Below are 16,145 nucleotides of genomic sequence, written 5' to 3'. Positions count from 1 at the left end.
CTAAAACTATGAAACATTTCAAAGATGTCCACCGTAAGGTGAACCTAAATGGGGTTGAATGGGGTTTCTAGGTGTAAGTATGTAGGACTAGTAGTAGCATGCCAAATTTTGTGCTATTGCCATTGAGAATGCATTGGGGGTTTAAGTTAAATAACTCAGAAACTACAAAACATTTCAAAGTGAAAGCATGTGTCTCCACAGTAAGCATGAATGGAGTTTTTAGGTGAAAGTGATTTTTTGACGTGCCCAAATGTGACCGGACCCCATTCTGAATTCAAATTTGAAAGCACTACTGTATATTTCTAAAACGATGAAACATTTCAAAAATTCCTTTTCAGGCAAACAAGCCCCCTCTGATTGGAACAAGTTACATATTTACATAACACATATTCGAACCATCTCATCTTGTAATAATACTATTTTCACTTTTGCACTTTTGAACATATAGGTTCAAAAGTGCACCACTGATACAGGAACATAGTTTGTTCTCTACATAACGGTAATTAATCTCAATGTGTATTAAAAAGTTGTTGATCATCAACATGCTAATATCCATTGACATAATTAAGAGGTATGAATTTACACAATGCACAGTTGTGACCTGAAGTTGACTGTAGGCTACTTCTGATTATTGTTCAGTAACTCGTAACATGTCAAATGTGTATATGTATGTGTATGAGTGCCACAATTTTTTTCCACCGTAAAACATGATCATCAGGTATTATTGTAATATAACTTTTTCCAAAAAGTGTAGGCCTACAGTATTTGTTAAAATCATGCTTTTATGTAGACATGCCCACCAGTTCATTAAGTATGCCTGCTGGTTTGCCTGGTGATGGGTGGTGATCCACCTGAACTGAAGCCGCACCCACAGCTGTAGTTGTATGATAAAGGGGGAGGGGTTGGGGCCCGGGGGAGGGGCTGATAGTGTGATTTCACTATATTACTGTTTATTTCATTGGCCCGATTGACTGTCAAGGGTTCAGCCTCCAGGAAGAAACCCTAAATACAAATTTAATACACCATTGCACATAAAAACGACTCCAGGGTGTCTAATGAAGTACTGTCATCACCTCATAGACACATGGAAAACTGGGAAAATCAGCACTCCATCTTTAAAAATGTACCAAATAAATAAATAAATACTTTTTTAACAACCGTTTCTGACGAGAGGTAAAGGGTATCATGTGCTTAATGCTATAATGATCACGCCTCACGACAACAGCCCCCTCCTCCCTGATAGTGTTGTTTTTGGCAGCAAATTTAGATTTTAGTTTCAGTCATAGTCTCTTGAATAGTTTATTCAGTTTGTCACATTTTAGTCACGTGGAATTTTAGTCATAGTGTCACTCTAGTTTTAGTCGACTAAATGTCATAAGATTTTAGTCGACTATTTTCTAAAGTTGATTTAGTCGACTAAAATGTATTTTGGCGGGTCTTGATGCCATCGTAATGGCTGATTTTACAGTTGCTAAAAATAGCCGATCTGCAAGCTCACAACGGGTCGTGTTGTGAGCTTGTAGATTGGCTATTTTCAGAATGCAACCAAGTGTAAAATGACTTAGGCCTATAGGCTACACTACAGGATATCTTGTAAACTAGTCCCTTCCTAACATTTTAGTCTAGTTTGTATTTGTTGACGAAATTATCGGTATATTTAGTCTTAGTTTTAGTCATCATAGTTTAGTTTTCATTTAGTTTCCATTTATTTTTGTCAGTGAAAAAAGGTAGTCGACAAAAAAAAAAATCGTCTTTGTTTTAGTCGACAAAATCAACACTGCTCCCTGATAACCCAGAAATGAAACGGAAGCTGGTTACAATGGGAGCCTATGCCTGGTATAGCTTAGCTGTGCTTATGCTACCACCTAGCGGGCAGAAAAAGTGTTAAACATACAGTACCAGTGAGCTGGACTGTTGCATACGTTACTGTACTGTACACACATATTCGGTTAATCATATAAAGCATATAAAGGACAAGTACAGACATACATTTTATTTATATTATTCCAACGATCACATCAACAAATTTAAAGATGCACAACCTTTGGAGGAATACAGCTGTTGTAACTGGAGAGAAAAAAATTAAAGAGGGACCGATCAGGACACAGCACAGCTACGCTCCATTCTACCTTGCAGCGACACTGCATGGTTCTCCACATCCGGCTCGAAGGACCACCAGCAGTCCAAATGGACCCTTTACGGGTTTGCAACTCTTGATTGAACCAAATGGACCCGTACGGGTCCATTTGGTACACTGAGGATTGCACTGAGGATTTTACAGTGTAGATGTGAGATTCCAGTAATAGTTTAGTTAAGATATTCGTAACCTAAAAAAAAAGAAAATATTTACATTTTTTAAACCTTTTAAACCTCTCCATATTTAAACTTTCAATTTTATATATGTATTGCCATAATAAACTGTCATAATACAGTGTCACACAAAAACATTAAATATAGCCTAGATCTACAAGCTCACAACAGAGCTTGTAGATCTGCTATTTGTGTCATTTAGAAGATTATGTGCGTGCTATAAATATTGAAGCATTAACCTATTCTGGACAGGAACCCCTTTTGGTGTTTTAACTAAGCATTGTGTTATACTTTAGCTATTTTTGAAAATGCGGCACAAATGTTTTAATATATATTCTTTCAGTAGACTTTTCTCTGGGATCAGGCCTAAATGGATGAAACTTTATTACTTTATATTTATTCCCATAATAAACTTTGTGTCACACAAAAACATAAAATATAGCCTAGATGTACAAGCTCACAACAGAGCCTGTAGATCTGATATTTGTTCCATTTAGTTTGTGTGTGTGCTATAAATATTTAAATACTAAGTACATTGGCTCTCCACTGTAAAACTCCCCAGTGTTAATTTGATCATGTGGATCCCCGGTGGTCCCCGCACCGTAGGTTGAGAAACGGGGTGTTGTGCGTAGACCACAGCGCAGCCTGGTGGTAAAGGATTGATTTACACTGGGAAGTCTGAGGGTGTGATTGTAAACAAAAACAAACTAAAAACAATCAAGTTTATACACCATTGGTTCTCAAACTGTGTGAGCTTGTAGATCTGCGTTACTGTATTCATAAACAGCGTGCCGTCACACACACACACGTACAGGGAGCACATAGGGATTTTATTGACAGCCTTACCTGATTATCATTAATATTAATATAATAATATTGCAACATAATGTATACAACTATAGAAAAAAATATTGTTTTCTTTTGACTGATCTGTATTTCTTTGCGAACTGAGGCAAATGCTAAACCCTTTTTTTGAGTGGTGCAACCACTCCGTGTTCACCTATGTGTTCATGTGTCTGTGTGTTCACCTATGTGTTGGTTAATGAGCACCAGTATGACTATTAGTACCAGTAGGGGCACTGTTGTGGCAGAAACAGAGAGTGATAGCGCTGCACTGTTGCCTGCTAATGAGAGAGCGAGAGCGAGAGAGAGAGAGGGGGGAGGGGAGGGGGGGTTGCACCACTCAGTTCACATGGGTGTGATTTTTTTAAACCATGTTAAACCTGGAGTCCCGGTTTGTCAATTATACTGTATACAAAACATACATTTATTTGATCTTATTTATATATAATTATATATTATAAAATAAAATAAATTGCGTCGGGTGGTGACGCATTGTGAGCACGTGGGATTTCGCCATGACTACAGACGTGTTCTTCAGCCTATGTTCTCACCGCAGTACAGTGGATCAGTGATCAGAGTGGCCCGGTAGAACAGTTCGATCCCGGGCGAGCGCCCAGAGTTAGTGTCAAAGTGTCCTTGAGCAAGACTCTGAACCCCTAATTGCTCCCGATGTGCAGGCTGGTGCCTTGCATGGTTTCCTCTGTCATCGGTGTGTGTGAATGGGTGAATGTAATGCACAATCTATGTAAGGATGTATGAATGTTGTGTGACTGTAATGCACAAGCTTTGGACACAAATTGCTATACAAATGCACCGTTTACCATCTATTGACTACAGGTGTGTCTGAACCACTTGAACCGTTCCGTATGCTGGGGCAGCCGTTCACCAAACATAGCCGATGTTAAATAGCTAGAGTGTAGCGATGGTAATCACTGCTATAGAGCAGTGCTTTTCAACCTTTTCCATATCAAGGACCACCATCTGTGACTACGTTTGACTGAGGGACTGCCTTTGGATTATTTTGACTTTTCGTTCTTTCATGTCATATGAAAGCAGGGAATCATATTGGTTGTTCAGTTTGACCCACCAGTTTTGGAGATATGGCTTATACAGAGTAATGTCTTGCAGAGAAACAGTGAGTTGAGAAAACAGGCTTGAAAGGTTCACTTCTGTGGTCTCTAACATTACACCTAGCTACATGTTTTAAGTTTATTTCATATTTACATGTCCATTTCAGCTCCGACACTTATTTCAGACATGCTCTAGTATGTGAAGAGTTTGCCTGTGCTTATTAACTTATTTAAAAAAAAAAAAAAAAAAAAAGTTTTCTCCTCTGGTGAAAAGCCGCGGTTTTCCTGATGGCAGGCTCTCAGTCAAATCTGGTCACATTTGATGACATTTTGCCTCTCAGACTCGGAAAACTAAAGAATACTTTGCCGTCGTTGAATACGATTTTGAGAGACAACAGGCAAACATTGATCAAAAATATAACAATTCTTCTACATTCAGACTTCTTGTTAATGAAGTAACACAGATTACCCAATAATAATTATTAAAACTCTTGACTGTTTAAATGAAACCAAATTGGACCCGCATACGGGTTTTCATTTTACACTCTCAAGAGTTTAAAGATCTATAAAGGGTTCATTTTGCTTACCTACTTTCCATAATTTAGCTGAGGGACCACCGAGCTTGTAGGTCTGCAATTTTTTGAAAAATCGTGAAAATGTGGCGCAAAATTCGAATATATATTCTTTCAGAGTGAACATTTTCAACTCAAATCTTTGCTTCTGGCGGGGGGGGGGGGGGGTCCCTGGAACATCATATTTTGAGATGGGGGTCAATTACATAATTATAAGTGTTTGGGTGTCCTTGACGTGAAAATGTTTGAGAGCGACTGATCGAGAACATAATCGAGAAAACTGTCATTGATTTAGACATTTTGTAGAATCGTCCTCAGGTCTAAATGGGTCAAGGACCACAGTACCGGTGGTCCCCGGACCACCTGGTGGGAAGTCAGAGTGTTTGTTCCGCAACGGCAGTCTCTCCAGCTCTTTAGTAAACAGAAAATACATTTTACAAGTTAGGATATCAATTTCATCCAATCAGGAGTAATATAACTCACACATGATACCAGATAAACCAGAGGTTCCCCAAAGTGGGGTCCGGGGACCCCCCCAGGGGTCCTCGAGGGAGTTCCAGGGGGTCCCCCAGCTTAAATGATAGTTAGGAACCAAATGGACCCTTATGGGTCTGTAACTCAGAGAGTGTACAAATGGAACGAAATGTTGTCTCTCCGAGTTAAATTAACATTGATTTTACAATATAAAAGAGGTCTCAGAGATAGAAATGCCATTCAATGAGAGTCTGTAGCCAAATGCATGTCAAACTATGGGGGTACTTGAAATTAAATGATCTGCGATGTGATATCATATTACACATAGCAGATCTACAAGCTCACAATGAGCTTGTAGATCTGGCTATGTTAAGCATGCAACCAAGTGTAAAATGACTCATACTGCAGGATCTCGTGTCCACTATAGTGCCTTCCTAACAGTTTTTTATTTGTTGACGAAATTGTCAATATATTTAGTCTTAGTTTTAGTCCCTAGCTCGTATTTCAGTTCAAATGGGGGTCCACGGAGCTAATTAGTGTCAATTTGGGGGTCCTTGACATGAAAAAGTTTGGGAACCACTGCAGTAGCCTATCCTGTATGAGCTCTCGCTCCCGATTGGATGAAATTGGTATCCCACCCCCCACCCCCCCCTCCCCGACCTGAAAACTGAAGAGCTGGAGAGTCTCAGTGATTCTCCTGTTGCCAAACAAGCACTCTGTACTGTAGCCATCACAACTATAGCTATTCATCACGTATATTAACCAATAAATACAACTAAACAAAAAAATCAAGGTATACACGCCCTGTCAAGAGTAAAAATGTCATTATCTCTTTGGATAAAATGTTAATAATCTCCAAAGATTGACAGTATTCTATTACAGGTCCACACAGGATGGACACGGTGACGAGACGCTGGCTGCTCATTGGTTGGTTGGTTGGGGGGGCGGGGGGGGGAGGCTGCTGATTGGTGGGTTTGGAGGTCAGTTGTTGGCGGCGTCTGCCTGCTGAGGCCAGTTGTCTTCATCCAGACCGGAGTCTTCCTCGTCTTCTGTCGACACCTTGGTGGGAGGAGCCCTGGGAATCAAAACAACAATCACAATCACTTGGAGCTGATTTGAATCATGGCAGATTAACCGTCTTGCCGTAGATCTAGGTCATTTAGGCCTGACGTCGAAATAAAAAGAAAAGTCTTCTGAAATAATATATATTCAAAGATTTGTGTCGCAATTTTACGATTTAAAAAAAATAGCAGACCTACAAGACGGTAGAAAGTAGTAGGCGTGTGAGGTGCCTTGCATGGTCTCCTGACTTTCCTCCACCATCAATGTGTGAATGTTGAAGTACATTGTAATGCAAAGTGCTTTGGAGAAAAGCGCTACGATTATGGCAGTCCATTTAAACCTGTGGACGCCAGCGTCCTCACTTCCCACATTCGCACACCGGCCGACTCATTGGAGGCAATGTAGGGTTAAGTGCCCCAGTGCCTTGCCCAAGGACAATTTGACATGTGGACCGAAGGAGCCGGGATTCGAACCCGCCGATCCACGGATCATTGGACGACCTGCTCTACCTCATGGTAAATGGTGCATGCATAAAGCGCCGCTTATCCAAGGCGCTTTACATAGATTGTGCATTACATGCATCTATTCACACACATACATTCATACACCAATGGTGTAGGAAACCATGCAAGGCACCAACCTGCACATGCAATTAGGGGTTCAGTGTCTTGCTCAACTCTGGGTTTTTTCTTGACTTGTACAGCACTTTGGTCGATGACAGTCATTTTTAAATGTGCCTTATAAATAACGTTTGATTTGATTTGATTTGATTTAGAGTTCTCAATCTCTGCCCGAACCCGACCCTATACCCGACGTTTTCGGGTAAGGCCCAAAATGCACGCTAATTAGTCGGTAAGGGGGGAAAAGGGGGGGGGGGGGGTTATTTTGTTGTTTTTTTATTTTGTCTCAAGTTCAGGTAGATTATAGTCACCAATGTACACAGTTTTTAAATGTACAAATATTTATTTTCAAAAATAAATAATATATATTTTTTATATGATAGGTAGTTAAACAACTAGTCGACTAGTAAACTATAGGCAACTAGTAAAAATGACTAGAAGTGAATCAGGGGGGCAGTCAGATAGATATTTTCTGAAGCCACTAAGGAAATGAAAGTTCATATAATGGCCTGTTGTGGCGCTGTCATTGGACCCAGAAAAACCCATAGCCCCATAGAAGTCCATGTATTTGGGCCCAACTTCACCTAGACTGTATTACCTTAATAAACATGGTCATGAATACTTTCTGCTTCCAGTCACTAGTTTAAAGTCTCATTTCTAATGTCATAATATTATTTTTGGAAAATTATGGTCCCATTAATTTAAAAAATGACCATAAAGTCGCGTATGTTCTGAGGGGCGTGGCTACCGTTACAGTCTATGATAGGGATTCCCCACCCACTCGAGTCAAAATAAAAACCAACGGAGAAGAAGGGGGGAAGTCCCGCCTCGTTGTCTGGGCCAGCCAATGGCCAGCTGGACCAAAACGGATCTAGAAAGATGGCGACTTCCATTGCAAGGACTGACAGGCTTCATTTTACGTTCATGTTAGACCCGTGGAACGCTTTGTCCATATTTTTTACAGTCTATGAAGTGAATGCCCTAACACACACACACACACACACACACCTGAGGTACGTGGGCTCACTCAGTCCTTGCACCACGTCCTTGTTCAGCTCCACAGCTATGATGTCAGAGTGAGGGACCTCAAACATGGGCTCCAGCAGCAGTTTCTCCTGCAAGTCACCACACGCACACACAGCTTTTATGAACGATGATTCAAAAACATTTTCAGCTGAGACCGACATTATTCCTAGAAGCTTTGTCATTGGTAAAAAAAAAAACACCCATGTGAACCGAGTGGTGCAACTCCTCTCTCTCTCTCTCAAAAAAAAAACAATCGGGAAGTAGACGGGCAAATTGACCAATGACAAGGCTTCTAGGGAAATATTTGAATGCAGATTATGGCCCCTAGATGTAATTTTTTCTTTTTTATTGCTTAGAGCAGCTTTAAAACATTATTTAACAGTGGAAATACATGACCTACAAGCTATATCTTCTATTTAGGTTTGTATATATTAGTATCATTGTTTTATTTTTTATTTTTGTAAAATGTGTTTGAAACAATGCAAAGCAAATGTACTGTAGGAAGGGAAATACATTGCACAGTTTGGGAAACACTACAGCCCAAATAAGACCATTACTCCAAACGTTGACTGGTGACCAGTGACCTCTACTGGCCAAATGCAAGACTGCAGGCAGATGGGCAACACATGTTCTTCACATTCAAAGAACCATCATGTCTCTGAGAGCGTGACACCAAATGGACCCGTAACTCTGCGGACATGTAAGGGTCCATTTGGTTCCAATCTGTGCACTCTCATAGTTGCAGACCTGTAAGGGTCCATTTGGTTCCATGTGTACACTCTCATAGTTACAGAACCTGTAAGGGTCCATTTGGTTCCATTTGTACACTCTCAATTACAGAGCTGAAACTTTTCTTTGGGTGATGATTAAAAACATATCATATAGTTTTGGATCCGTTTTTTATTTGACCTGAAAAACGATAAAGTGTCATCTCATCATTGTACCACATCTTTGCAACAGTTGCAACTCAAAGCATTTTGAGGAAACAAACGCATTACGTCATTTTAAAAGTCACAGATCGCCTAGAACGGTGGGTTCTCAAACATCAAGGACCCCCAAGTTGACATTTATTAGCCCACGGACCCCCACGTGAAAATAAATGCCAGGGGTCCCGCCCATAAGAGAAGATTTTTGCGGCTCTAGCAGTGATTCTCGACCCGTTTAATTTCAAGGACCCCCAGTTTGACATGCATTAGTCTACGGACCCCCATTTAATGGCATTTCTATCTCTGGGACCCCAATTTATATCTAAAATCAATGTTAATTTAACTCTGAGAGTGTACAAATTTACATTTTACACCAAAAGGCGCTCCCAAAAATGTCTTTAATTAGGGAGGCCATAAGGGGGGTTTAACCCATTCTGAACGGGAAGCCATTTTGGTGTTAGCATCATGTTATGCTTTAGCTATTGAAAAATAGCAGATCTACAAGCTCATAGCGCGCCACCGAGTGGCGCGCTACGAGCTTGTAGGTCTGCTATTTTTGAAAAAAATCGAAGAACGACTGACATTTTTAGAATCTGATCTCAGGTCAGAATGGGTTAATCAGACCAGTGTGTGTCCAGTGGAAACCTCGTATGAATCTGATCTCAGGTCAGAATGGGTTAAGGGGTATTAAAGGAGAATTCCATGCTAGAATGCTTTCTTATCTTTCTTACCTTTCTTTGTAGTCGTTACGTCCCCACCAAAGAGGTCCAGGTGTTTTTTTGTGCAAAAACTCCTTATTGGCTGTTTTCCCTACCATAAGCCCTCAATGAATTGCATTGCATTGAATGGGAATTGAATGGGGCTATGGGGTGTTATGCTAGTTCGCTTATTTCCATCGAAAGAAGTAGTGAAGTGTGCCGCTTGGGATATTATTTACATTATGAAGAGAGGATATATACAAAGAAATTATAATTTTGATGGAAATAAGCGAATTAGCACAACACCCCATAGCCCCATTCAATTCCCATTCAATTCAATGCAATTAATTTAGGGCTTATGGTAGGGGAAATAGCCAAAAAGGAGCTTTGCACAAAATAACACCTGGACCTCTTTGGTGGGGACGTAACAACTACAAAGAAAGGTAAGAAAGCCTTTTAGTATGGAATTCTCCTTTAAGAGGTGATGATCGTACCATGATGGATCGTAGTCCGCGCGCTCCGGTCTTCCTCTCCAGTGCCAGCCTGGCGATGGCACTCAGAGCGCCCGGGGTCACGTTGAGGGCACACTGGAACGAAAAGGAAGGAAAGAAAAAAAGACCACCACATTCAAAGAACTCATTCACCACCACAGTTTATCTCCAGCCCCATTTAGATCAGGGGCCGATTCTAAGAAGACAAAATAATAGCTTCTTGAGTTGACCCATTTAGGCCTGCCGTTGAAATTGAAAAGAAAAAAGTCTTCTAAATCCTGACAGTTTTCAGGAAAAACCTCATGTTTCTATATGTAATTGGCTGCCGACGCCCATCTGAAAATATGTAGTTCCAGGGACCCAGAAGCAAAGAGCGATCGACGTTTGTGCTACTCTATGCCGAATCACATATTTTTCAGATGGGGGTCGGCGGCCAATCATCACATATATATTCTAGGGGCCCTTGACATTAAATAGTTTGAGAACCACGGACACATAGAAACATATGGGTTTTTTCAGAAAACCGTCAGGGTTCAGAAGGCATCGTGTAGAATCGTTCTCTGGGTCATAGTTTACCTTGTCCATGTGGAACAGCGCGCGGTACTGGGGCACCACGGCGTTGCGCGGCTCCGTCAGGATGCGCACCAGCGTGTCCTGGTCCAGGCCGTGCAGCGGGACCACCACGGGCAGCCGGCCCACGAACTCGGGGATCATGCCGAAGTCGATGAGGTCGCGCGCCTCAACCAGCCGCAGGAGGCGGTCCTTCTCCTCCATCTCCGCCACCGCCGCGTCCGCGTCGCTCTCGCGGCCTCCGCCGCGGACGTTGGCCAGGTCGGCGGCCGCCGCCGCGCGCCGCCCCACGCCCAGGTTGGACGGCGTGCCGAAACCCAGATACTGCGGGAGGAGGAGGAGGAGGAGTAAACGGTTAAAGATACTGTTGTTGTTGTTGTTTTGCGAGCGAGACGCGCGGACGCGGACTGCTGTGTGTGTGTTTGTGTGTGTCCTATGGTGGCGGGCGGGGGTGTCACAGTGTGACAGACAGACAGACAGACAGACAGACAGACAGACAGACAGACAGACAGACAGACAGACAGACAGACAGACATGCCTGGGTTACATATAGTAACTAGGGCTGTGAATCTTTGGGCGCCCCACGATTCGATTCGATTTCCGATTCTTGCGGTCACGATTCGATTGAAAATCGATCCTCGATTCAAAAAGATTCTCGATTCAATACATAGGATCTCATCACAATCTACTCCAGCCAACTGGAGTGACTACATACTACAGTAACTTGGAAATGACTGAAGACATGATGTTTACTGTGATTAGGGTAAAGCTTACATTTCATATCACAAACACCGTGTAGTGAAAACTCCTGTAACTAAAGAAATCGATTTTTGGAAATTTAAAATCGTTCATAACGGGAATCGTGATTCTAATTTGAATAAATGTTTTGACACCCCTAATAGTAATGGCTCAGTGCATTCAGTTTTGTTGCAGAAAATACATTTAGTAGCTATTTATGAACTTGATCTTTAGTGTTCCACTAGTTCCAATTTTGTCAGCTCCTTTCTTTGTGTCATCACTTACGATTCCACTGGTTTAATCTGTATCCCTGACTGTGTTCTCTATCCTGATCGGATGGCATTGGTATCCCAGTAGTTTCTGGAAATGCATTTTCTGTTTTGTCTTTTGGCGTTCTAAGCATTATGCTTTACTTTAGCTATTGAAAAATAGCAGACCTACAAGCTCGTAGCGCGGCACTCGGTGCCGCGCTACGAGCTTGTAGGTCGCAACTATGTTGTGCGCATGACCTATGTTGTGCGCAGACCTACAAGCTCGTAGCGCGGCACTCGGTGCCGCGCTACGAGCTTGTAGGTCGCAACTATGTTGTGCGCATGCGCGAAAAGAAGGGTTTTAAGGTCAGAGTACTCATACGACTGAAGGCTGTTAGGTTTAGGGTACCTCAGACCAGTGTTGATTTCGTCGACTAAAACGAAGACAAAAAATGTTCGTCGACTACCCTTTTTCATTGACGAAATGGAAACTAAATACAAACTAAGCTATGATGACTAAAATAAAGACTAAATATATTGACAATTGTGTCAACAAATAAAAAATAGACTAAAATGTTAGGAAGAGACTAGTGGACACAAGACATCCATTTTACACTTGGGTCGCGTGCTGATAATATACGGCATCAAGGCCCGCAAAATTTTAGTCGACTAAATCAACCGTAGATTTAGTCGACTAAAATCTCATGACATGTAGTCGACTAAAACTAGCCAACACTAAAATGAAATGAAAAGTTATGACTAAAACTAAAATCTAATTTTGCTGCCAAAAACAACACTGACTCAGACCTTCAGACCGATGGAAGGGTTTTAGGGTCAGGGTCCTCATAGTCTCGCGTATAGTCCGATTCACAGAGGGTTTCCTGCGTGCGGCCATTACTGAGGTGTACCATTAAGCGCAACAGCACTGATTAGCTACACCTGGCCTACGGAGCACCTGCTCCATGGATTACACCTCAGTAATGGCCGCGCCCAGGGCACCCCTCTGTGAATCGGTCTGACAACTATTCCACAATCTCCGAAAGCTATATATAGTCTGGAGCTACACCTCCCGGAATCTGAGTAAGGAAGCTGCCATTTCCTTTCACTAAAATATATTAAAAAATATATATCTGATACATTTGTATTTCTATTTCTGCTAAGCAGCAAGCTATACTGTATATGCTTAGGCGATTTATATTTAGGATACATTTGCGGGACTGTAAAGACAAAACGGAAGTGGGGAGGAGGCTCCACTTCCACTTTATCGCTTACTCGCTTCCGTTGCTCCAGACTTTATGACGGAAGCATTTATATTTTACTCATGATCAGAGCTTCCGTTACTCCAGACCGTATGACGGAAGCATTTATATTTGACTCGTGATCAGAGCTTCCGTTGCTCCAGACAGTATGATATGAAGCATTTGAACACTTGCGAGAGGCAACAGTCTGGGCAACGCGACGGTTCCTTCGAGAAGGTATACCTTCTCGTTCTTCCTCCGGCTGATGATCCTGTCCAGGCCGTTGAAGGCTCCGGACGCGACAAACAGGATGTTGGTGGTGTCCACCTGGACCGTCTCCCCTCTCAGCTTCCTGCTGTTCTTCTCGGGGACGTTGACAATGGTTCCCTCCAGGAGTTTCAACAGACCCTTCATTAACAAAACAAACACAAGCCACGATCCCAGTTAATTCATTCATCACTTCAGGCCAAACAAACCGCCTTTGCTGTTCCTGTCCCGACTTGCCTTGCATGGGTGGTACGCATGTGCGTTTGCTACTGATCCTAAACCAGCATAAGCTTCACACAAGTAACACCGCCATGTTCATGTCGCTGCAACACTGACCTCCACTAACCTGCGAGACATGGCCAAAGCATTTCCGGTAGGGGTGTCAAAAAAAAATCGATTCGAATTAGAATCCCGTTATGAACGATTCAAAATCGATTCATGATTTCCAAAAATCGGGGGGGGGGAAAAAATTGGTTACAGTTACAGGAGTTTTCACTACATGGGGTTTGTGATATGAAATGTAAAGCTCACCCTAATCACAGTAAACATCATGTCTTCAGTCATTTCCAAGTTACTGTAGTATAGTCACTTGGCTGGAGTAGATTGTGATGAAATCCTATGTATTGAATCGAGAATCATTTTGAATAGAGAATCGTTTAGAATCTGGGAGAAAAAAAAATCTTTTGAATAAAATAGAACAAACGTTTTTTAATCGAATCAGGACCGCAAAAATCGGAATCGAATCGAATAGTGGGACACCAAAAAGATTCACAGCCCTAATTTCCAGGGGGTCCCCAGCCAAAACGGTTGAGAACCCCTGCTCTACTGCACAGTCCCTCTCCTACAGATACAAAACGCAATGAAGCCGTAGAAACACACACACACACACACCTGTTGCACTCCCTCTCCTCCGACGTCTCTCAACTGATGGATTCCTGGAACGCTGCCGATCTTGTCCACCTCGTCCAAGAACACGATGCCTGTTGTATACACGAATGTTAAAAACAACAATGCAATTCTAGGGCTGGGTACTCGACTATAAACCCCCCCCCCCCCCCCCCCCCTCCTCCTCTCTCTCTCACTCTCTCTCTCTGATTAGCAGTAGAAATGCCCCGATACCATTTTTGTGTTTTGATGAATTGAACAAGGTGGACCCTGTTGTAAACAAGTGTAATGCTTAATTGGGTCGTCCACTCACAGTTAACAGTCTTTGTATTGAGTATGTGCTTGAAATGTACTGTAATTCTGCAAACTGTTAATAAATATTTCAATCAATCAATGAAATGATTTAGAAAAAAAATCCAAAATGTTACCTGGTGGTCTGATATAAATGAAATAAATACTTTTAATGTGCTCCTGCTACAAGTAGAAACGACAACTATAACTATCAAAATGTTAATTAATTAATCTGATAGTGTCGCCAGATGCCGATGGATCTCCCTTCTACACTTGTCAGTTGTCATTTATGCTTGTAGATCAGGCGTTTTGGGCGCTTTGCTCATTTTGCTGCCGTGTTGGGTCAGACTTGCTCCCGTTGCATTGAGCGTTCAGCCGTGTCAATTGAATGTTGTAGTACTCGGGCCCGGCTCAGATACTCGAGTATGAGTACTTTAGGCTAGTATCGACCGAGTATCCGATGCTAGTATCGGTATCGGCACAACGCTAATTAGCAGGCAACAGTGCAGCACTGTCTCTCCCTCTCTGTTTCTGGCACAACAGCGCCCCTACTGGTGCTCATAGTCATACTGGTGCTCATTAACGTCACATAGGTGAACCAACACATACTGTAGGTGAACACGGACATTGCTGTTCCTTAGAGTGGTTGCACCACTCAAAAACTGGTGACTAAAATGTGAGTCAAACTAAGTCATGAGAACTATTCGGTCGATTAAAAAAAAAAAAAGCTTCAAAATCAAAACATTTTTCAGAAAAACCCATGTTTCCATGTCAGTGGTGCTCAACCTTTTTCATGCCAAGGACCCCCAGAATTATCTCTATTGGGCCACGGACCCCCATCTCAAAATATGTAGTTCCAGGGACCCCCCCAAGAAGCCAATATTTTAGTTAAAATCACACCCGTGTGAACTGAGTGGTGCAACTCCCCTCCCCTCAAAAATGTTCGCTCTGAAATATATATTCAATGATTTGCGCCACATTTGAACGATCTTTCAAAAATAGCAGATCTACAAGCTCATAGCGCGCGCTACGAGCTTGTAGATCTGCTATTTTTCAATAGCTAAAATTATAACACAACGTTTAAAACACCAAAAAGGGTTCCCGCCCCAAAATGGGTTAATTACTGAAATAAATAAAAAATCAACATTTTGCTGCCCAAAACAAAAAAAAACACAGATAATTATCGTAATGGTTTCCATGTGCGTCTTCTCTCACCTTGCTGGGCCTTCTCCACAGAGTAATTGGAGTCCTGCAGCAGCTTGGCGATCACCGACTCGATGTCCTCGCCCACGTAGCCCGCCTGCGTCAGCGTGGTGCAGTCGCAGATGGCGAACGGCACGTCCAGACACTTGGCCAGCGTCTGGGCCAGCAGCGTTTTACCTGGACCAAACAGAAAACACACACAAACACACACTAGGACTTTTAAAACCCATTAGGCCCGACGTCAAAATAAAGTCTTCTGAAAGGATATACTGTATACATTCAAAGATTTATGCCGCATTTTCATGATTTAAAACAAAATTGCAGACCTACAAGCTCGTAGCGCGCCACTCGGTGCGGCGCTATGAGCTTGTAGATCTGCTATTTTTCAATAGCTAAAGTATAACATAATGCTTAGTTAAGCAACTAGTCGACTATTCAACTAGTAAATCCATTAGTCGACCTTGTTGGTACTAGTTGTAGTAGTTGACAGTAGTTGAAAAGTTTTTTTTTTTTTCTCCAATTTTGCAGGCCTCAAGATCAGGTACAGTATAGTTATAGTCACCAATGTACACAGTTTTTAAATGTACAAATATTTATTTCCAAAAACAAA

General features: G+C 42.1%; 1 protein-coding gene across 3 annotated transcripts in view; it reads right to left on the bottom strand.

The window, feature by feature from the left end:
• Positions 1-1,977: 1,977 nt before the first annotated feature.
• The window catches only part of LOC308314170 (ATP-dependent clpX-like chaperone, mitochondrial), a 30,134-nt gene continuing 15,966 nt past the window's right edge, over positions 1,978-16,145 (bottom strand). For 2 of the 3 annotated variants that reach the window (XM_080761625.1, XM_080761624.1), the window contains exons 9-15: positions 15,548-15,712; positions 14,048-14,136; positions 13,133-13,297; positions 10,669-10,986; positions 10,096-10,188; positions 7,960-8,066; positions 1,978-6,344 (exon numbers count right to left, since the gene is read on the bottom strand). In XM_080761625.1, coding sequence (XP_080617751.1) covers positions 6,251-6,344; positions 7,960-8,066; positions 10,096-10,188; positions 10,669-10,986; positions 13,133-13,297; positions 14,048-14,136; positions 15,548-15,712 — 1,031 coding nt within the window. In that variant the 3' untranslated portion in view covers positions 1,978-6,250. The remainder of the gene's footprint in view (positions 6,345-7,959; positions 8,067-10,095; positions 10,189-10,668; positions 10,987-13,132; positions 13,298-14,047; positions 14,137-15,547; positions 15,713-16,145) is intronic. The other variant, XR_013963943.1, reaches the window with a different exon arrangement.

The sequence above is a fragment of the Protomyctophum bolini genome, assembly GCF_963924005.1.
Source record: "Protomyctophum bolini genome assembly, chromosome: 4".
In the NCBI taxonomy this organism is placed as follows: Eukaryota; Metazoa; Chordata; class Actinopteri; order Myctophiformes; family Myctophidae; genus Protomyctophum; species Protomyctophum bolini.
This window is presented reverse-complemented; position numbering and strand designations above follow the sequence as displayed.